The sequence below is a fragment of the Nuphar pumila genome, chromosome 2, assembly GCF_984573655.1.
Source record: "Nuphar pumila chromosome 2, dmNupPumi1.hap1.1, whole genome shotgun sequence".
Lineage (NCBI taxonomy): Eukaryota > Viridiplantae > Streptophyta > Magnoliopsida > Nymphaeales > Nymphaeaceae > Nuphar > Nuphar pumila.
Window position 1 is genome coordinate 94,276,134 of NC_143250.1, and position 24,162 is coordinate 94,300,295.

General features: G+C 39.0%; 1 protein-coding gene across 2 annotated transcripts in view; it reads right to left on the reverse strand.

The window, feature by feature from the left end:
* The window catches only part of LOC149846189 (catalytics), a 46,287-nt gene that overhangs the window by 9,151 nt on the left and 12,974 nt on the right, over window positions 1-24,162 (reverse strand). For both annotated transcript variants that reach the window (XM_089996230.1, XM_089996229.1), the window contains exons 10-11: window positions 23,778-24,041; window positions 23,573-23,683 (exon numbers count right to left, since the gene is read on the reverse strand). In XM_089996230.1, the coding sequence (XP_089852356.1) occupies window positions 23,573-23,683; window positions 23,778-24,041 (375 nt within the window). The remainder of the gene's footprint in view (window positions 1-23,572; window positions 23,684-23,777; window positions 24,042-24,162) is intronic.

The following is a 24,162-nucleotide window of genomic DNA, read 5'->3' on the forward strand; positions in this document are numbered from 1 at the left end:
GGACATAACCCCAAAGTCCTTTTTCTTTAATATGAGTCTCCATGTTTCCGGCCCATACATGATAATTGGAGCCATTAAGTTTGAAACCGAGAGAGAAATGGAAGTCTTTTTCACCCATTAGAGAGGGAAAATAAGGGCAAAAGTTACGTACCACAAGATCTTGATAGAAGAGGCTTCTAAAATATTGGTTGAATAAGAGTATCCATGCCAATCGCCAAAAATTTTGAGGACACATTTTTCGAGGCACCAAAAAAGTGAGTCCACTCGATCTTCTTTCTCCAACCTTGCTCTAATACCATGTGAAAGTATCTTCAACAAGATACTATAATCGAGACCCAATGTTCTTGATGAAAGACAAGGGAACACATGCACAATAAGAACACTTAGAACACTTGTGCACAAAGGCACAATCCAATCAATCTCACCAGTGTTATTAAAAACGCGCCTCAAGGCGCAAAAAGCGCGCCTCGCCTCAAGGCGAGAGGCTTTTTGCCTTGAGGCGCATGTGTAAAGCGCAAAACCCTCGAGGCGTGCGCCTCATAGGCCTTGAGGCGCACGCCTCAAGGCGAGGCGCGCCTCAGGCTGAGGCGTACACGCCTCAAAGCCTTTGGTCAAATGAGGGTCAAAACCCTCATTCGACCAAAAATTAGGGATAAACCCCCGACCCTTTATGTGTTGAATCAACAATTTTCGAACCCCTCTTTCTGTTTTTTTTTCTCACAGCAATCTCTCCCTCTTGACTCTCACAGTTGCAGGCTGCTCTTTGTCTCTCTCGTGGTGGAGCCAAAACAGGCACGCCTCTCTCGTGGTGGAGCCGAAACAGGTACGCCTCTAGGCTTTCAGCCGGTTCTCCTGGCAGATGATGGCGTAGCGGGCGAGCCCGTTGGCATTCTCGTGGATGGAGAGCCCCAATCGTGATACTTACCAACAGCCCCAATGCACCAGCGGATCCGGTGCCTTCAGCTTGACACAATACCCCGCTGACCACATGAGTAGCCACTGCGGTGGTGAATTGCCGATAAGTTTAAAATAGCACGATTTTATCACGATGATTTCAAATGCTAGTGTCTTACGATAAGAAAACACTATTTATCAGATATCACCGGTTTTGAAAATATTGCAGGTTTTTATTGTAATATTAAAATAAGTATCACTGTAAAAAACATTTTTACAGTATTTTTTTATGTTATTTCTATTTTTGTATTGTATATATAGTTCGTATTTAATATATGCTGATACTTTCCCAAGATTTATCCTTACTTTTTAACGTATCGTGAGATTTGGTACATGGGTACAACTACCACCATTGGTGAATAGTGGGATCAAACTTGGATCTGAATCTGATTTGCAGAATATTCAGTTATTTTTTTACTCCTGGGTGCTGGATCCACTGAAAATGGGCAAAACATATTGATCATGATTTCAAGCACGGCAGACCTAAGGCGTAGCGGGATGGGGCCTAGACTGTTTGACGGGTAGTTTAGGTTCAAATCTCATGGGCGTCACCCCCTGCCGAAGCTTGGCAACTCGCTGGGGTCGAGGGGTAAGCCCTCGGAGTTTTATGCCGACATGGATAGAGACCGTAGTACGATAGGCTGAGCCAGCATGGCTAGGTCTCTGCGCCAGGGGCGGTTTCTTCGAATAAAAAAAAATGATTTCAAGCACGGGGCTCTCCTTGTCTGGTAGGATCAGCTAGTGCACCTTGTGTTGGGAAGTTGCAGGTTCAAAACCCAATGGTATATTTGTATAACTGGTAGGAGTCTGCCTAACCGCAGCTTGGCTTAAAAAAAATGATTTCAAGCAAGTAAAATCGATTGAGTGATGCTAATTTCGACCCAGATCTGTTCATATTTGTTTTACCTGATTTCACCCATATCTAACTGTACCTGATTATATATATGTGCTTTGAATTGGACCCAGATTAGAAAATATACTAGTGGACCCAATAATATATGAGCCAGATTTGGTTCGGACTCGAGTTAGAACTCTGATTGATTTGTGTCCTTAACAAACACCACACTTTACTCTTTCTTTTTTTTTAATCCACCAAAATTTGCTCAGGGTCCTCGCCTAACTTCAAGGTGCAAGTATACAAAGTGGGGCTAATGTCTGACATTTTTAGATATTTTTTTATAATTTTTTAAAAGTTTTCAAAAAAAAAATTTAGGCTTACGCTTTACGCCTCGAGGCTTACGCCTCGAGGCTTACGCCTCGCCTCGGTTTTTGGTGGAGCGCCTCGCTACGCTTCAACGCTTTTCACAACACTGAATCTCACAAATGCACTTAAAGAATGAATAAAAGCTTTATTGAACACTTGGGCTTTGACCCAAAGCCATGAATGTTATACAAGGGGAGGACCCCCATTTATATAGAGGTGGAGACCTTGGAGGGGCTCCACTTCTAGTCGTTGGAGGGCCCCAACGACTAGATGTTGGGCCCCCCAAGGTACACACTAACCTAGGTTTATAAAAAAAAGAAAAGAATAAATAAAAGAAAAAAAATAAAAGTAAAAAATAAAAAGAAATTGCAACATATCAAAAAATGGATATGCGCAAAAAGACTAAACTACCCCTCTGACTATTACGAGAAATAAATATTATATATTTATATATATATATATATATGAAATATATATATGTGCATGTATCTTCCTATATATATACAATTACATAGAATTGGTATTATAATTTAACAACATGGGCATCCATAGCAAAGCACAAAATATAAGAAAAGGGTCAATGGGGTTTAGTTGATGGTACCAAAATAGAGCTTAAACTCATTCTTAGCAAAATTGAGAATAGAGAAGAAGTTGTTTTTCAAGGAGAAGAGATGTCTAAAGTTGTGTCTGATTATGAAAAGAAATGGAAAGAGTGAAGGATGGGTCATTCCAAGATAATTGGATGGCTCATCAATAGCGTGGACTGTTAAAATGTAAACCATATATATAATAATAATATTTATATTATTATTATTATATTTTTTTGTATTTTTATTTTATTTTTCTGTATTTATTTTTGTATTTTTTAGTGTCTAGTTCTAATAGAACTAGACTAACCTTATCTAGTTAAGTTTCACTTGGAACTTAACTAGAAAGGCAACCATTGGAATGGTCCAACAGTTACATTTCTAACCGTTGGACCATTCTAACGGCTACAAGGAGAGCTCCTTAAGAGCTCTCCTATTCTTCCCTTTTTCAAACTTGTATATATAGGGGTGCAACCCCTCTTGTAAAATAGTTCCAATGCTTCTTAAGCATTTGATGTTTTTCATATCAATAAAAGAATATTTTATTTCTTTTGTTTCTCATTATACCCTTTTTTAAGGGTTATGCTTTAGTGTCTTTTTAGACACCTCGTGCGGATCTAAGTTCATGTTTGGAAGATCCTCATTTCATTTCATGGTATCAAAGCAAGGTTCATCCTACGTCGTGAGAATTTCTTGCCTTGTTTTTCGTGCCAAGCTTACAAACGTGTTTTATCACCTTGGTTGGGTTCTTTGAAGTCCCTTTTTGAAGGAAGGAGAAAAGAGGAAGGCTCGTTGCATCAAAATCTTGTGTTTGCTATCTTTTAATCTTTGTTCCCCTTTATTTCTTTTCTTTCTTTTTTTCTTCTTTTATCACCTTTGTAAAAGATGAATGATCAAGATAAAATCACCGTCATACCCATGAAGCTAAACAACACAAATTATGTAATGTGGGCTTCAATAATGAAGCACCACATATGGGGAAAAGGATTATGGGGCATAGTAGATGGTTCTGATTCGGAACCTAAACTTATCCTCACCAAAATGGAAGGTGATAAAGAAGTTCTCTTAACCGAAGAGGAGAAAAACAAAGTCTTAGCCAACTTTGAAAAAAGTTGGAAGGAATGGCGAATAGCGCATGCTAAAATTATGTCATGGCTAATTAGTAGTGCTTTGACATAAAGATATGCTCTAGTCTCGCCAAGTTTGAGCATGCCGATAAGGCATGGGAATATCTCAAGAATATGTATTCCCTAAAAGATATTGCACATGTGTGCAATCTTCAAGAAAGAGTGAGATCTATGACCCAAGGTGACAAAACTATACGTGAATACTATAATGAACTATCGGAACTTTGGGGTGAATTGGCTATTTTAGAGCCAAAATGGAATTGTCTCGAGGACATTGAGCTCCGGCAAAAGCAACTTGACATGGAGCACTTTTATCAATTCGTAAACGGTCTAAGACCGGAATTTGAGTCGACTAAGTCGGCCCTTCTTCATCAGAGAAAAGTTCTCTCTATTGTCGATACTATAGAGGAATTAACTATGGAAGAAAACAGAATCAAGAAGAATACTCCAAAGACTGAAGATGATTCCGCTCTAGTTGTATCTAGACCGGGGAATCATGTACGATCTTATAGACCTCATTTTAACCGACAAAGTGGTGACTATGACAAGAAAAAGGTTATTTGCCATGAACCTGGACATTACAGGCCTCAATGTCCCAAGCTTAAGGAGTTGAGCGAGAAAAGAGCTGTGATTGCTGGATCGGAGCCCAAAGATCAGGATGCACCAGTTTCTATGGCTCAACTAATGGAGATTCTCCAATCTCACATCAAAGGAGCTTCCTCTTCATCTAAAGCTTCAACTGGCACAGCTGCCTCATCTTTTTCCGATTCAGGTAACTTTCCTTGGCTCATTGACTCTGGTGTTTCTTTCCATATGACCCTAAATATTCAAAGTTTATCTGAATGTGTTAAAAATAAAACAAGTGTCAAAAGTTTTTACAGCTGATGGAACTTCTCTTGAAATAGAAGGAATAGGAAATTTTGAAAAAAATCATAAAACTAAGAAATTTTCTATCCCAGAAGTTAGACATATTCCCAAATTAAATTTAAATCTTTTATCTGTATCTCAAATATCTAATTATGGGTGTAATATTTCCTTTTCTTCTCATGGTTGCTGGGTTCAAGAAAGCTGATTAGGGAAGGTCATGGAGAAGGAGGACTCTATTACATAGATTTTTTGAAAATGTCCAAGAATGGCTTTTGCTATAACATTTAGAAAATTGAGTTGAAACTGTGACATAAAAGACTTAGTCATCCACATATAGCCAAAATCTAACATTTTCCAAATCTAAGAAAATTTTGTAACTCTGAATCATTTGATTGTAAAGATTGTATTCTTGGCAAAATAAAAAGATTACCATTTCAAAACAGAACTTTTATCTCTTCAAGACCACTTGAATTAGTACACTCAGATGTTTGGGGTACTACACCAGAAATTTCTAAAGGAGGATTTGCTTATTACGTTATTTTTGTCGATAATTTTTTCCGACATACGTGGATTTACTTTCTTAAACATAAGTCTGAAGTATTTTCATACTTTCAAACAATTTATAATATGATTAAAAACAAGTTTCAAAATGATATTACTATTTTTGCACAGATTCAGGTTGAGAATTTTTATCCACAGATTTTAAAAATTATCTTAATTTGCATGGCATCATACATCAAAGGTCTTGTCCATACACACCTCAACAAAATGGTTGGCAAAACGCAAACATCGTCATATTATGAAAACCACTAGGACTTTATTAATAGCAAATAAAGTCCCAAAAGATTTTTGGGCAAAATCTGCCTTAACTGCCACCTATCTGATTAATAGGATGCCATCCTCTTTTTTGCAAAATATAACTCCCAATGAAAAACTTATGAATGTTTCTCCAGATTACTCTAGACTGAGAATATTTGGATACAAGTGTTTCATTTTTACCGACAAAAATGATAAACCTTCTCCTCGTGCGATTCCTTGTGCCTTTTTAGGATATGTTGAAAATCAAAAATGTTATAGGTGTTTTGACCTCAAAAATAATAGATTATGTGTCTAGAAATGTTTCATTTCTCGAAAAGGAGAGCTTTGATTTTGAAAAACCAAAGAAAATCACTGAGTACTCTTTTTTGTTAGATTTGACATCAAAATCTGATAAATATGATCTTGACTATAACTTTGATAATGATCAAGGAATTATTGATCTTGATCATAATGTTGACAATGAAGAAGTTCATAGAGACACTAGTATTCAGTATTCCAGGCGACGAGAGCTTAATCTTCCATGTGCACTTGAAAGATATTCTGACATTCCAACTAGACGGTCATCCCGAGTCTCGAGGCCTCCAGAAAAGTTTGTGTCATATGAGTCCTTCTCACCTACGTATAGGGTTGTCATTGCATTAATTCACTCATACGAAGAACCATCTACATATCTTCAAGCAAAAAATGATGTCAAATGGATAGAAGCCATGAAAGTTGAATTAGATGCACTTGAAAAGGCTTCTACATAAACTATTCAAGATCTTCCTCGAAGCAAGAAAACTATAGGATGTCGATGGGTTTATAAAATTAAAACCAACAGTGATGGCACCCTTGAAAGATATAAAGCCCAATTAGTAGCCAAAGGGCATGCCCAAGAATATGGCATTGATTACGAAGAAACTTTTACCCTTGTGGCTCGTATGACAACAGTCAAAACCTTAATTGCCTTAGCCTCCATCAAGAAATGGTTCATCTTTCAAATGGATGTCAAAAATGCATTTCTAAATGGAAAGCTATTTGAAGAAGTATACATGGAACCCCTTCAAGATCTCAGTATTCCTAAGGGTAAAGTCCTTCGTTTGGACAAAGCCCTTTATGGACTTAAACAAGCACCAAAAGTTTGGTATGATAGGTTTAGTCGGGTTATGATTGATATTGGTTTTCAATTTTGTTTAACTGGCACTGCTTTGTTTATTAAGAATTCTGATGCAGGAATCATTGTACTTCTTCTCTATGTGGATGATATGATCATCACCGGAAGCGATAAACAAGGAGTTGAAACGATCAAAACACTTCTTAAATCTCACTTTGAAATGATTGATTTAGGCTTATTGAGATATTTTTTAGGCATTGAAGTTACCTATTCTCCTAGAGGATATTTATTGTCTCAAACTAAATTTACTTTTGACATTGTTTCCAGGTCTGGTATTACTGATGACAAGAGAGTAGACACTCCAGAAGTTATAAATGTTAAAATGAAGATTGATGATGGAGAACTTCTTGCAGATCCTACCCCTTACAGACAGCTTGTCGGGGCACTTTCCTATCGATCCATTACCAGACCAGATATAGCACATGTTGTTCATACAGCAAGCCAATTTCAACACGCTCTCACCTCTGTTCATATAGGAGCAGTCATGCGTATTATCAGATATATCCAGTCCTCTATTTCACGGAGATTTTTCTTGTCTTCCTCCTCCCTTGATTTAATTGCATATATTGATGCTGATTGAGGAGGTGATTCCAATAGCAGACACTCAACCACTGGTTTTTGTGTCTTCTTAGGTGAATCATTAATCTCGTGGAGGTGCAAAAAGCAGCAGAAGATCTCTCTATCATCCACCGAAGCTGAATACAGAGTCATGGCAACCACGACCATGGAAGTAGTTTGGCTCCGGCGTCTGCTCGCTGACATGGGAGCTGAAGGAACAAAAGTTTCACAAATGTGTTGTGACAACAAAAGTGCGATCTACATTGCAAGTAACAGAACATTTCACAAACGCACCAAACACATCGAAATGAATTGTCACTACGTCAGAGAGGAATATCTACATGGGACAATTGATCTGTCATATGTTCTTTCAGAATATCAGCTAGCAGATTTCTTTACAAAGCCTCTTGCTGCTCCTCGTTTTCGCTTCCTCTTAGACAAACTTTTGCTCATTGTACCGTAAGTTTGAGGGGAGTGTTAAAATGTAAAACATATATATATAATAATAATATTTATATTCTTATTATATATATTTTTGTATTTTTATTTTATTTTTCTGTATTTATTTTTGTATTTTTTAGTGTCTAGTTCTAATAGAACTAGACTAACCTTATCTAGTTAAGTTCCACTTGAAACTTAACTAGAAAGGTAACCATTGGAATGGTCCAACGGTTACATTTCTAACCGTTGGACCATTCCAACGGCTACAAGGAGAGACTCTCTTCTTCTTCCCTCTTTCAAACTTGTATATATAGGGGTGCAACCCTTCTTGTAAAATAGTTCCAATGCTTCTTAAGCATTTGATGTTTTTCATATCAATAAAAGAATATTTTATTTCTTTTGTTTTCCATTATACCCTTTTTTAAGGGTTATGCTTTAGTGTCTTTTTAGACACCTTCTCGTGCGGATCTAAGTTCGTGTTTGGAAGATCCTCATTTTATTTCATGGACATCCACAAGTGCTCTAGCTTAGCGAAATTTGATTTCGCTAGTGATGCATGGAAATATGTTAAAGATATGTATAGTCTCAAGGATATTTCTCAGATATGCAATGTGCAAAATAAAGTAAGGACTATGATCCAAGGAGAAATGAGCATTAGGAAATATTACAATGCACTCTCTTTCCTTTAGGATGAATTGACTCTTCTAGAATCAAAATGGCATTGTCCCCAATATATAGAACTCTGTGAAAAACAAAATAGAATGGAGCATTTCTACCAATTCGTTAATGGGCTTAGAGTCTTAGACCCAAATTTGAAGGGACCAAGTTGGCTCTCCTTCATAGAGGAGGTGTACCAACCATAGTTGAAACTCTTGAAGAGTTACCTATAGAAGAAAATAGGTTGAAGAAACCATCTGCCTCAAAGGATGAAAAAATCGGTGCTTGCTATGTCAAATCCCGGTAACTACACTAAGAGTTATAAACCTCCCCACTTTGTGAAAAATAAAAATGGAAGAAACTCCATTGACTATGGAAGAAATCAAAGTGCTAAAAGAAGTGATCATGAGCGATAAAAGAAGTGATCATAAATACAAAAATGGTAGCAAAATCATATGTTACCATTGCTATGAATAGGGTCACATCAAGTCATTTTGTCACAAAAGAAGAAAAGATCATAGAGATGATAAAAGGAAATAACCCAACTTAGGGTTGCGTGCGGGGTCGATGAGAAAACTAACAATCTCTGTCATTTAATTTTTTTAGTCGCACGTTTGTTTATTCCTACTGTTGTTTTTCTTCTTGGGTTTTGTCATTTTCTGTAGGTTCACTCCAGCCGTAGGTTTCTTTCACGTTGTTTGCATTTATTTCTTTACAAAAGTCTCTTTACCTTTTGAACCTTGTAATGCTTTATTAGTCCATTGAAAAAAAGAAAAAAAAGAACGAAATTGCAGCAGCCCTTTACTTTTTTTTTGTCATTACTTCCTTTCTTCCCTATTGTTTATTAGTTTCATTATTACTTTTTTGTTTCACGTCAGTCGTGCAGTGAAAGAGTGCAGCCAGCAACAAACCAGCAGCACGTCGGCACCCATTAACGTGAAAGTTCACGCCGCATCAACGAGTGTCGACGCTGACACCCATTAGCAAGAGTTTTCAGCTTCTTCGCTGCATCAAAATGGTATCAGAGCCCAACTCCTCCTCCCTCATCAACAACATGAAGCAAGAAGCGAGGAATGGTCCTATGAGCAGAAAGGCACGAGAGGAGATCATGAAGCGGTTACTCAACAAGTTGACGGAGATGCAGAAAGATATGCTATGCCTAGAAAAGGAGGTAGCCGGTCTGTCAAAGCGCATGGATGGGGTTGAAGCACGGATGTGTGCGCTTGAATTCAAGGTGGATGTGCATGCAGTGCAATTGAATCAGTTAGGCGTGTGCGCGATTAACCCTGTTGATACTATCGTCGTCGATCCAGCCCCGATGACGCTCCAACACAACGCAACGGGAAGGCGTTGAGGAAACCTTGCACAGGGATGCAGGTTGCGGCAGTTCTCCTGATCTGGTACCTTCCCTCCATCTCGAATCAGCAGCAACCCTGGGTCGCCCATGTCCAGGTACCCTCCAACCGAACCATCAAGGTGCGAATGCACCCCAGCAGTGGCAGCGAGTCACTGCGACTGCATCGCAGACTGGGCCCGAGTTGCAGGACCACAGTGTTACGCTGGGTCCTGTCCCAGGCCTGGGCTTGTGGCCTCGAACTGGGGAGCTCGCGCCACAAGGTGGGTTGGGCTTGTAGGGTCCCGACATGCAATCGAATGACAGTGAGTGTAACGACCCCAATCCATACCCTTTTAAAAATGCGGAATATTTTTTTTTTTTCTAAGAGTTGCGGAAAACTTCTCAGAGACCTGGGGTCCCTACAGTTCCAATTTCAGTTGGATAACCACACACCACAAACGAAGTTGCAATTATCATCCATATCAACCAACTAAAACTCTTTTATTAATGAGTAATAAAATTTCAAAGACAAAGTTTTCTTCAACTGAAAGTAAAATAACAATTGCAGAATTTAAAAAAACTGAAAGACAAAAGAAAGAGTCAATCTATCCTCTACTGAAGCTGATAAGCCCAAGTGTAACTCATCCATCCCCAAATGCATGTCCAACTTCACTGTTCACCCTTACCTGTGAAAAACCAACAAAGTAGGGTGTCAGAACCGAAATTCTGAGCACAGCTACTTCTAAAGAAACAGGTGAGAGAAAGAACATGAATAAGATTTCATGCAGTGATTTGAGTGAATGCAGATATAAAATTTGCAACATTTAAATATCTATAACTACCAATAATTGCATTTCCTCACCAGTCAGGAACAGTACAACAATGTCTCATATCAATAACTAAATAACCAACCTTTCAGCATGATCTCACAAAGTAAAACGTATGCAACCACCAAATGATGTCATGATATCAAGAATGATTCAAACATGCATGATCTAATGCATAACAGAAAAATGCATGATTATGTGCAATGCATGATTCCTTCTGTTATCTTTCATTTAAGTTTCATCTTTCCATATGCATGCCCTATTAGATGCACACATCTTTAAGTTCCTCTTTTTAATTACCGTGGCCCGCGGATACACCAAACGGGTACAAACCCCGAGGTCAAGTAGGTTCCCAGGGTAGCTTATCACACAATTTATATTTTATTACTGGGTTCCAACTTAGCCCTCGACCGATATCAGGAAACAGCACCATCCATCGGAACATTAGACCTCCACATCTAATGTCGGGGACACAAGGGACACCCCACGCCCACAAGTGCCACTTCCTTGGTACCATAAACTCACAGCTGTGACTAACACACCACTCCCGGGTAAAGTGGCGGGCTCTCCCTAAAACCGTGGCCAGGAGAAGAACCTCAATATCGGGTTCAGGGGCAACAACGCACACGGAGTTTTTTGTATCCTCACAGTCTCCCCAAGACCGGATATCCAAGATTCTCATACTCCAGATGAGATATCCCAGAATGTATATTACACTGTTCTTATTCATTATTTTTATTTAAAGTTCATTCTTTAAGTTTGCCACACATATGCAAAAGTAAAGTGAAAACCCCGCATCCTCCCTTGCAGGGACCCATTCGGGACTCCAGCCCGTATCCACCACTAGAACAGTGTAGTAATGTGCCAAGTGATGCATTTAAAAACATAATTAAAAGAAAACCAAACCCACGGCTCTTCAGGCCGGTGATGGTCCAATTTGGCCATTAGTGCATCACATAATAAAACCAAGTAGTGTTTCATTCATAACACTAAGCCAAAATGCCAAACAGCATATATATTCATGCAAATCTAAACCCAAACATATGCATGTCATAATTCATTCATATGCATTTTCAATATGTGTGTAACTCCGCCTGTGTAGTTATACACTGCCGGTCCCAAGCCCGGATAAAGGAGGAGGGTTGCGGTAGGCCTGTGACAGCCAGCATAAAAACTTTGTCATATCCTATGAAAATGAACCAATATGAGAATTTCGTTGGGGCGTTCCCTACTGAGCGACGCGCTGTACTCTCTAGGCCCGGAGGCAGTGATAAATGTGCAAGGGTTGCTAGGTCGTTGCCCAGAAGCGACGCGTCACACCGGCGCCCGGGTGTGGTGTCAAATAGGCAAGGGTTCCCTCACTTTGTTGGACGGGTGGGGGTAAAGAAGTTAGTCCAAGACCATAAAATTAGGTTAGCCACTTGGAATATAGGGTCTTTAACTGGTAAGTTGGTAGAGTTAGTAGATGTTATGTGTAGGAGAAATATTGATATTTTATGTCTTCAAGAGACCAAATGGGTAGGTGAGAAAGCTAAAGTGATAGAACCTTGGGGATATAAGATTTGGTATACAGAAATAAATAGGAATAGGAATGGAGTAGGGATTGTTATGAGTCGTCAATTTATAGATAATGTAGTTGAGGTCCGTAGGAAGGGTGATATAATTTTACTTATTAAATTAGTATTAGGTACGGATATTATTAATATTATTAGTGTTTATGCACCTCAAGTAGGTTTAGATGATTCCATTAAGCATCAATTTTGGGAAGATTTAGATGGAGTAGTACAAGAGACATCTTATGGAGAAAAGCTTTTCATCGGCGGTGACCTTAATGGACATGTAGGCATTAGTAGGGATGGATTTGAGAATATCCATGGAGGCTATGGTATAGGAGAAAGAAATGAAAGTGGAGAAAGGATTTTAGATTTTTGTTTGTCCTATGATATGATCTTAGCAAACACTTGGTTTAGGAAGAGGGAGTCTCACCTAGTAACATTTAAAAGTGGGGTTAATACGAGTCAGATAGATTTTTTCCTACTTAGAAAGAGAGATAGGGGTTGTTGCATCGATTGTAAGGTTATACCAGGAGAAAGTGTAGCTACACAACATAGAGTCTTAATTTTAGATCTTAGAATTAGACAATGCCGCAAAAGGGATAGACATAGGATAGATCCTAGAATTAAGTGGTGGGCACTGAAAGGAGCTAAACAAGGAATGTTTGTAGAGCAGGTAGTTAAGGAAGTTGATTGGTGTCTCGAGGAGGATTCAGAATCAATGTGGAATAAGATAGCGGGTGGTATGAGAAAAGTAGCTTAGGAGGTATTGGGTGAATCTAAAGGCGGTGCACCACTAGGTAAGGATACATCATGGTGGAACGAGGATGTCAAATTAGCTATTAAGGTTAAAAGAGAGTGTTATAGAAATCTAAGTAAGAGTCGTGATAATGAGAATTTGGAGAAGTATATGATAGCAAAGAAGGAAGCTAAAAAAGTTGTTCGAAACGCGAGGGCTAAGGTATATAAGGAGGTTTATGACAAGTTGGATACCAAAGAAGGCGAGAAGGATATTTATAGGCTTGCAAAGATGAGAGATAGGAAATCGAAGGATTTGGGTATGGTTAGATGTATCAAAGATGAAACGCAAAGGGTTTTAGTCAAAGATGAGGAGATTAAGGAGAGATGGAAAGATTATTTTGATAAGCTATTTAATGATAGTTATGCTCAAGATCTTGGAGACTTCTCCATTCCTTTTCATGAGATAAATCGTGACTTCATGCGCAAGATTCAAAAGAAAGAAATTGCAGAGGCTTTGAAGAAAATGAAATCAAGAAGGGCAGTTGGCCCAGATGGTATACCTATCGAGGCTTGGAAATGCTTGGGAGAGAAAGGTTTAGAATGGTTGACAAATCTTTTTAACTTGATTTGGCGAACAAATAAGATGCCTAATGAGTGGAGGAAGAGTACTTTGGTGCCTTTATATAAGAATAAGGGTGATATACAAGATTGCACAAACTATCGTGGTATAAAACTCATGAGTCATACTATGAAACTTTGGGAGAGGGTGATTGAGTCTAGGTTGAGGAAGGTTGTCATGATATCGGAGAATCAATTTGGTTTTATGCCTGGAAGATCAACTATGGAAGCTATACATCTTCTTAGACAACTTATTGAAAGATATAGAGAGAGGAACAAAGATTTGCATATGGTTTTTATTGATTTAGAGAAGGCATACGATAGAGTACCTAGGGACGTTCTCTGGTGGACAATGATGAAGAAAGGTGTTTCTCTCAAGTACATTAGTATAATTAAAGATATGTATGAAGGAGTAGTAACCAATGTCCGCACTTGTGGAGGGGTGACAACCAATTTTCCGATAACGGTTGGGTTACATCAAGGATCTGCTTTAAGCCCTTTCCTATTTGCGATAGTGATGGATGAGCTTACGAGATCAATTCAAGAAAATGTACCGTGGTGTATGTTGTTTGCTGATGATATTGTTTTGATTGATGAGTCTAGAGCTGGGGTTAATGCTAAGTTAGAATTATGGAGACAGACATTGGAAGCTAGAGGTTTTAAGTTGAGTAAGAGTAAGACTGAATATATGGAATGTCGGTTTAGTAAGCAACGAAGTAGTGATGGGAGTGTAGTGAAGCTTGGTGAGCAAGATATACCGGTGAATGATTATTTCAAATATTTGGGATCCATCATTCAAAAGTATGGAGAAATTGATGGAGATGTAAATCATAGGATAAAGGTTGGGTGGATGAAATGGAAAAGTGCTACTGGAGTGCTGTGCGATCGTAGAATGCCATTGCGGTTGAAGGGAAAGTTTTATAGGACGACTATTAGACCCGCTTTACTATATGGTACGGAATGTTGGGCTGCCAAGAGACATCATATTCAAAAAATGAGTGTAGCTGAGATGCGGATGCTTAGATGGATGTGTGGAAATACAATAAAAGATAAGATTAGGAACGAAGAGATACGTAAGAAGGTAGGTGTTGCACCCATTGAGAATAAGATGCGAGAGAATCGTTTACGGTGGTTTGGACATATTCGGCGAAGGCCTAATGATGCTCCAGTTAGAAGGTTGGAGAAATGGGAAAATATATTAGTTAAAAGAGGTAGGGGTAGGCCTAGGAAGACTTGGATGGAGATGATAGGAAAGGATATGAATGCTTTGAACCTCACCGAGGACATGGCGTTGGATAGAAATGATTGGAGGAAAAGGATTCATGTGGAAGACCCAAAATGAATTTCTTTTTTGGTTCATATCGCTGACCCCAATTGTTTTGGGATGAAGGCGTAGTTGTTGTTGTTGTTGTTGTTGTGTTTTACCTACATCACATATTTAACCAAATTCATGGTTTCTTTAAGTGTGTGAGTGTACATGTATCAATTCACACAATAATCAAGCGTACATGTTCAAGAAGACTTACCAACAATTGAATCATGCGAACCATAGTCATAACAGTCAAGTGAAAGCATAAATCTCCACGACAAGTGTTTCCAAATGCACATCCATATATGCCAATATAACCATGGACATAAAACAACAACATTCACAAGCACGGTTTCAAAGATTCATGTGCAAGGATTCACATATTTATTCCAAAATGTATGTTGTCATTCCTTGATAATTTTTATTATATCACGTGAACACCCATGCATGTAGATTTAAGCAATAAAACATTACTTTCATGATTGCTCATGCCCATGAAAACAACTAGACAACGATATCCAACTCAAGCATATCAAATCAAGTTTAAGCCTATTCACATTTTCATTCACCTGTATGCAAAGAGCCAGATCTAACATGATTAGCTAGTATTCTGAAAACTTAAGGTATTAAGCTAAGCTTCCATATGAGTCATACTATACATGAACAAGGATTCAATGGACCTGTCCTTTGTCCACAAGCATGGACAGTTAAGGAAATGACATTTATCATCCTTTCCTTTGTAAAAATATAGTCCAGCACCATTCGGCTGGGCTGGGCAGGGTACCACCCAATTTCAATATCATGCAAAAATTTTCATGCATGAGCATTTCTATCAACCTATCATGATGAGTATGATTAACAAAGAACCAACCATTATGAGTGCTAATACTTGCCTACCCAAAAGGAAGTGTTACGTATATAAGTTAAGAGAACCTGTGACAAAAATTTTAAAACGCATACATATCTTGTACAAATGGAAAGGAAATGTACTTATATATATAGATATATATATATTTATATATATATATATATATATATTGCTCTATTACAACACATTTTCTCTAATAAGAATACAACTCGTATTCATATGGCACCACCATGGTTCTCCTGAACCGCAAGCTCGAATAAGAATTTATTTTGCTAAAGTCATAAGTAACTTAAACTCAACAAATGTGCTTGAACTTGACACCAATAAGTTGCTGTCAATACAACTAATTAAAACTAACACAGAACTTAACACTGAAATCAATTTTGTTGCTAATTCATATACGGGAACAAGTAAGCCTCACATATTAAATCTGAAACAAAGGTAATATAGGAATTTATTTCAAATTACAGGAATCCAAAGCAACTACCTTCACCAAGACTTAGCTAAACAGTTTCCTTTGATAAATAAACCCAGACTATTCAAAACAGAATTTCATTTTCTGTTATATACTTAACAGGACATCACTGTAATTACAAAGGCCATAGGCCTATTCTCGGTCCAAATGTTGACTCTTCCAAATATGTGTTGCTCCTTGCTACTACATGTAACTGAATGTGGCCCCAAATACAAGCAACATCCTAGTATAGACATCAAATATTTCACATGTTACTAATTCTACAACACAACACTGATGCCCAGTTCATTCACCCCATTCTGGGTTCTGTTTCAGTATAATATGCAGGATTCAGTTAACATGATTGAGCAGTGAACATATCCACCCAAACGGTTAGTGACGTATTACAGAAAACGAACTCTACAGCCCTACTAGAGCCTGCTAATCTTGAACCCCACGTGCATGAGATAAGTCTTCACATGTTCAGCAACCAAGTACAGGAATATCAGAATAATCAAAAGAATACAGTACAACCTACCATAGATATAAGTTACATTGGAAATACAATTTATGTAACATGTTTAGAAATATCGACAGTAAACGGTTGCAGTTGAAACAGGTTACAATTGAATAATAAAGCTTTATATTCGGCCAAACTAAATACTTAAAAATTCTGAACATCTTCAATGTATAGTATGTATGGTTTCATATCCGGTTAGGACAACAAAAAAAATCAACCAAACAATGTACATCATTATGAATGATCTATCTTATGCTTAGAAAATCAAGTGGTTTTTGAGTTTTAACCAATATAATGGTACCCTTCAATGTTTGGCTATCTCATTTAACTATCTCAGAAATTTCATGCTCTAGGAAGGTAAAAGCATGCAAGTTTTCACAAGCCCCTGTATGCCTGAATTCAACACACATTAACCTCTTATCCCACTTCAATGTGCCTGGATTTATCACACAACCGGTGTGATGACTAACCAATGTAAATATTCAGTTGGATGACTATCTTTACTGAAGTAACTTGCGCAAGAGACTAAGTCCTAAATAATATGTATATTCACTCACATACCAGGTCTGTCTGTGACCAAAAATAGCATAGGTTTCATTTCATTTTTTTTTCTTGTCCATAGCAACCGAAAACCCCCCCTTTCAGTAACTGAGTGTAGATCCAATCCAAGAACATAATTCCCAACACAAATTAAGACAGCAGATTAAATTTCTAAATAGAAACCAAGATTTAAACCAAGAAGAATCAGTGGGATTCGTTGGCATACCCAAATTTTTTTTTCATCTTTAAAAAAAACGGGAAAATCAAACTAAGGGGAGTGATACACGGTTCACCCCCATGATTCTTGAGAAAAGAAACCCTAAGAAGGGGTTCCCAAGAACCCATCTCAAATCAAAGTACGGAATCGAACCCACGTTCGATTCCTCACCCAGATCCAGAGGAGAACCGTACCTGTTTGGAGCTTTTCCGGCGATCGGAGGCTGGAAACGCGAAGATCGAGTTGCTGGTGTCGCTCCACGCGGCCGCCGTGACCGAGGTTGCTTGCCGTGGCCTGGGGTGGCTGGCGGCCAAAAGAAACTCGCCGGCGACCTCCCTGCCTCCGGCGCACCCACACAGACCGAGGGAGAGAGATGGGGACAGAGTAGAGGGAGAGAGACACGAGGGAGATGAGGGAAAGAGAGAGAGGCGAGTGAAGAGAGTCCCCTCTCCACTCCCTCTTATCGGGCAAGACCCCTCCCCCCTTCACGCCGAGATGGGGGGAGGTCGGTTACGCCCTGCGTAACCCCCCCTTCCCCCCTTTCCTGTTTTGCTGAAGACCTAACGGGCAACCCTTATCGGGTTGCCCCTTTCTTTAAAAAGGGTTACACAGGGGGTGCGGCTCGGGTCCGGACCCGAGGCCCGTAACCCGACCCCCAACCATGTGGATCCATCAGTTGGATCCGAATGGATCCAACTGCGGATCCTCGGATAATAAAAAAATTTAAATTTTATTCATATATTATATTATTAGTTTTATTATGAATATGGATATAAAGACCATTTTTTTATGGATCTTAGATCCCTATGTTGGATCCATTTGGATCCAAACACGGATCCAACCTTAAATACTCGGTTTTTCTTTTCGTTTTTTTTCTTTTATACTATTAATTATTTATAACTATTATAAGTATATTTTTAATACCCCATTGTGGGTTATTTACATGTTCTTTTTATGGATCCGGTAATGGATCCGAGGCCCAAAATTAGAAAAGTACTCGTTATTTTCAAATAAATTTAAATAAATAAATTACAAAATTTGAGGTTATTACAGTGAGGCAGGCCTACGTGAGGATGTCAGTCGCGCGACCATCCAGCAGATGGTGTCATATCCATCATGGTTTCTTGATGAATTCAATTATGCCATTACAACAAATATGGACGTCTTAAATTTGTGTATTGGTGGACCTAATTACTTAGACCTTCCATTGGTCGAAACGGTTTGGGAGTTGACGGCAAATAATATTATTATGGTTTCGACAATGGGGAATGACGGGCCTTTTTACAGAACATTGAACATTCCAGCAATAATCGATCTTTTAAAGTCATTTGGGTTTGCTTTTGGGAACAAGATCCTGAACGGGGATTTCTCTATGGATGGTGAGCAAAGCCACTATGCATTCGAGGCAGATATAGTGAAGTTTTCAGCAGGTGGTCCAGTTTTTGGTAAGCATGATTGTATTATTGGGATTCTAGCCAAACCCTTAAGACCGCGTGCTGGAGGGACAAAAATCCAGCTTGTGCTTCCATGGGGTGCCATAGCAGATGGTATAAACGGTCAATTTCAAAAGCAATCTACAGGCTTTAATTTGGAATCGTCCAGAAATATCAATACATGTTACCTATCGTCAATGTGTTTGATTTATATGTATACTGTGGTGACAAGTCGTCAGAGCCGACTTCTTCCCAACCAGGGGAGAATGATGCAGAGCAGGTCCGGGACGTCCACGAGCATAGAGAGTACAGGCTGGGATGCCCCAGATCCAGCAGCACTCAGGAGTGGTCTCGGGTTCGGGAATCGGACCTGCGACCCGGACCCGGCTGAAGCCTTTAAATAACCCAACTTAGGGTTGCATGTGGGGTCGATGAGAAATATGACAATCTCTGTCATTTAATTTTTTTTAGCCGCACGTCTGTTTATTCCTACTGTTGCTTTTCATCTTGGGTTTTGTCATTTTCTGTAGGTTCACTCCAGCCGTAGGTTTCTTTCACGTTGTTTGCATTTATTTCTTTACATTCTTTGTCAGTCTCTTTACCTTTTGAACCTTGTAATGCTTTATTAGTCCATTGAAAAGAAGAAAAAAAAGAACGAAATTGCAGCGGCCCTTTTTTTTTGTCATTACTTCCTTTCTCCCCTATTATTTATTAGTTTCATTATTACTTTTCTGTTTCACGTCAGGTTTGCAGTCTTTCTTCACTTTGTTTATTTTGGGTATTTTAGCAACACGTTATTGTTGTTTGTTTATGTATTTATTCCTTTTGAATCAGTTTGTTGTCAGTCTTTGTCTTCTTTACTTCGTTGCTTGCCCCGCCTTCATCATTGTTTGGGTTATCGTGTATTGTACAGTCGTGCAGTGAAAGAGTGCAACCAGCGACAAACCAGCAGCACGTCGGCACCCATTAACGCGAAAGTTCACGACGCATCAACGAGTGTCGACGTCGACACCTATTAGCGAGAGTTTTCAGCTTCTTCGCTGCATCAGAATGTAAATGAGGGTCTTGATAATATAGACCTATCTCATAGTGACATACAAACATATACTCGACGTACTGAAGACCATCGACTATGTACTTTAGAAAGATATTCCAAAAATCAAGATGTAGATTCTTCTAGTATTAGAAAATCCATGAGAATTTCAAAAGCTACTAGTAAATTTGTATCCTATGAATCTTTTGAACTGAGGTATAAATCGTGTCTAATGGTCATACACTCATGTATAGAACCAACATCATACCATGAGACTAAAAATCATCAAGAATGGATTAAGGCGATGAATGATGAATTAGAAGCCTTAAAAAAGGCAAAAACTTAAAAAATTCAGACATTACCTAAAGGAAGGAAAATTGTAGGATATAAATAATGATACATTAGAAAGATATAAAGCTAGGCTAGTAGCCAAGGGATACAGTCAAGAATATAGGATAGACTATAACAAGACATTTTCTCAGATCGCTCGAATGACCACTATTAGAACCCTTATTTTTATAGCATCAATTAAAAAATAGCCAATCTTTCAAATGAATGTAAAAAATGCTTTATTACTGCAGCTAAAAGAAGCTAAAGTAAATAAAAGGAAAAAAATAAATATTTCCTTTATTTCTAAAATGGAAGGTGTTTTATTATTTCAAAAAAGTTATAATGAATAGATAAAGGTGAGACATCGACACAAACATATCCAAAACGTGGAGATAGAAACTGAATGCTACAGATGGAAGCTAAACAAACACAACAATATCAGGTCATATCATATCTTCTAAAATTTCTCTTTTCAATAGCCAGGCTGTGAGAGTCTCGGAAGGGTTCACCCCAATACCTTAGGCGTAGATAGTATGACTGTCATTCCGGCTATTGCCTTTGAATTAGATACTAGATACAAAACTTAGAACCGAATGCTACCACATTAAAAGCAAACAAAGAAAGCACATTCTCATATCACATCATATGTCCATTTTTTCCTTAATAGCCACAGGTGAGGTTCTCCAAGAGTTGGAAATGGGTTGCGCTCTCATACCACTTGTTGGATGTGGTGGGTCCCATGAACAGCAAAAATCTGGCAGAGCTTCCATGCTCCATTCACTTATGTGGATCGTGTTTGATGGATACCCGATACCAAAGTATATAACTAACTAAAAATATAAATTATTTAACATACGTAAAATGCGGACATGCATGACCACGCCCACACACACACTGAAGGAATTCAAGCTTCACTAATTCATTACGAACCACTCAACCTACTTAGATGATGCGGATCCAATTTTAAAGACTCGAATCTAAATCTCTAATTGCTTGAAGTTGTTGGGCCCACCCATGGGGCGCCACCTCCTAAATGTGACATTAAAGACCAAGTGCACCACAGGACCCGGGGAAGTGTGCTTCCCAATTAATGGGAAGCTCGCTTCCCCTTCTTTTTTCTTTTTTTCTACTTTTCCTTCTTGTTTTTCCTTTCTTCACTTCCGGTTCGCTTCGGATTCGCTTCTCTTCTCGCTTCCAAGACGATTTCTGGTTCGCTTATAAGTCATCCCACGCTTCCTGCTTCCGCTTCCGCTTCCCGAATTGCTTATCGCTCTCGCTTTCCCGACTGGCAACTCTGGGCCCCATCATGGTGTGCCATCACCTACATGTCACATTAAAGACCAAGCGGGGCCCAACCATGGGACGCCGCCTCCTGAAATAGAGCTTGAAGACTTAGTGGGTCCTTGGGAAGTTCGCTTCCCCTTCTTTTTTTCTTTTTTTCTTTTTTTCTACTTTTTCCTTCTTGTTTTTCCTTTTTTTTTCCTTTTTTCACTTCCGGTTCGCTTCGGATTCGCTTCTCTTCTCGCTTCCAAGACGGTTTTTGGTTCGCTTATAAGTTATCCCACGCTTCCCGCTTCCCGAATCGCTTATCGCTCTCGCTTTCGCTTTCCCGACTAGCAACTCTGGGCCCCATCCATGGGGTGCCATCACCTACATGTCACATTAAAGACCAATCGGGGCCCAACCATGGGACGCCCCATCCTGAAATAGAGCTTGAAGACTTAGTGGGTCCCACTCAAGTGGCACCCCACTTTAAAATAGATGTCAAGGAATTCATGTAAGGGGATTTGAGTCTCTCTCAAAGAAAGGAAAATGGAAGTTCAAGGAGAGGTCTAATTTTGGACAAGAAGATTCTAAAAATGGCTTGGTCCAAGTAGGGATTAACCAAGAAAAGCCCAAGCCTATTTAGGTTTAACCAGAATTAGTCTTAGCCCATTTAGATTTATCTAGATTTAGGTTTTTACTTATTTCATGTTTTGTAACTTGTGAAGGCATTATGTGCCCCCCTTGGCCTATATATAGAGGCCTTATTTTCTGGTTTAACATCAAGAAAATCATGAATAAATTCTGAATTCTCTCTCTCTCTCTCTCTCTCTCTCTCTCTCTCTCTCTCTCTCTCTCTCTCTCTCTCTCTCTCTCTCTCAAGGGCTAGGCCCTTCTCTGATCTTGGTGTGTTGATCCCATGTGGATCCAGCTCACTCAACTAGTCCAAGGCTGCAGCCAAGGCCCAACTCAATCCAGCATGGTCAAACCCGAGTCATCGGCAGACCCCACTTCCCATGCCAAGTCGTGGTGCACCCAACCTTCCCCAGCTGAACCAACCCTTGTAGCAGAACCCAACAAAGTCAACCTAAGCCCAGTGAGTCGTGAAAGCCCTTCCCTTGTCTCAATTCTAAGTTAGAGTCTTCTTCAACCCATTCTATCCAAACATGAATCCGGCAAAACCCAGAAAAGTTGTCTGACTTTTAAAATTCACCCAGCCCAAACCTTGAAATATCTGAGTCTGCAAATTGGACCCAATATACTTTAGGGTGTCTAGTGTCTACTCATCGAATTTCACAATTTATTGAGCTATCTGTATGGAGATATCGATTTTATAAGTTGGCGTGTATGTCCCCCAAACTCAATATGTCCTTGTCCTATCCTGTCTGTCCGGCCACTTCTAAAAATCATATCTTTCAGTTTTTGTGTCACCTACCCCTAAAATTTGAATTGTACCTAGTCCAAGATGTCCAGAATCATCCCTCCAAATTTGAGATTTTTCTGTGGTGTCGTTTGGGCATTCTAAGTTTTCTACCGAACTTTGTCAAAAAACCAGACCTTGTCTATCCGAGTTGACCTTTTGACCTAAACCTTGACCTAACCCAGCCTACCCTGCCCAAATTTTCAAACTTAGGCTCAGGCACGCATCATTAGATAACAGGGGATGACACACATTTATTGACGCCTATTACCGTCTTACGAAGACGGTTAACAAGGTTGTTGATGTGGTTTGACCAACCACATTACGACACATACATGAAGAGACTCAGAAATGACAGTGGTCATTTCCTTGACCACAAAACTGGTCAGTTTACACTTCGTGACATGGCTTACCCCACCATGTTATGACACAAGTGAAAGACAAAACATTAACTCAAACACTAACGTGGCCATCTGTTGAGCACACATGTTACAGTCGGTCAAATACCGACTTCAACTGAACCATCCCAGAAGTCGATATTGATACAACAACAAGTTCAAAACAGAAGTCCTTGGTTAAAGATAATGCATCTCTACTGCCCAGCTACTCTATTATATCTTGACCAGATCAGATCATATGTTGCAGACACAGAAAAAGTGAATTTCCACTATAAAAAGAATAGTACATATTAAAATTAATCAAGATTTTAGACTGCTCACGGAACAAACCACTGCACCACTTACATCACACCCTGTTACCGGAAAGTAGAACTTTGTTCCTTCTGGCTCAGATTTGAGAATCTTGGAAGCTCTAGCAAATGAAGATATCGCAAGACCATTCCACGCAACTATTACCTAAGAAAGCAGTACGTGTTAAAAGAATAGATGAGAGAGGGAGAGAAACTACAAAAGTGAAGTGTTACTCTTCCTTGAATAGCATAAAAAGCACCTTATCATCCAAATGAGGATGCAGTCGTCTCAATCTTGCATCAAAGAGCTGCTGACGGGATGCCCCAAGGACATTCAAGTACTCCTCTACAGCCATGCCCAACTTTGATGCCACCTTGGAAGCATCTTCTTTTTCTATGAGCACGTTCTTCCCCTTGAATTCGTGATGAGGATCACTCATTTTTGAAAGATCACAATTTCCAGATGGTTTAATATAGTAATGGTCTTTAAAAAGCTTGGGATGTGCTTGCACTATCTCTTCCACCTTTTCTCAGATTTAGCCAATACGCAAATGGCAATTTCAAGGTAAAACAGAAAAAATGTGAATAATTTCAGATGACTTTATAGCTTGATCGAATGATAAATCATACATTTTGAGTAGGAAC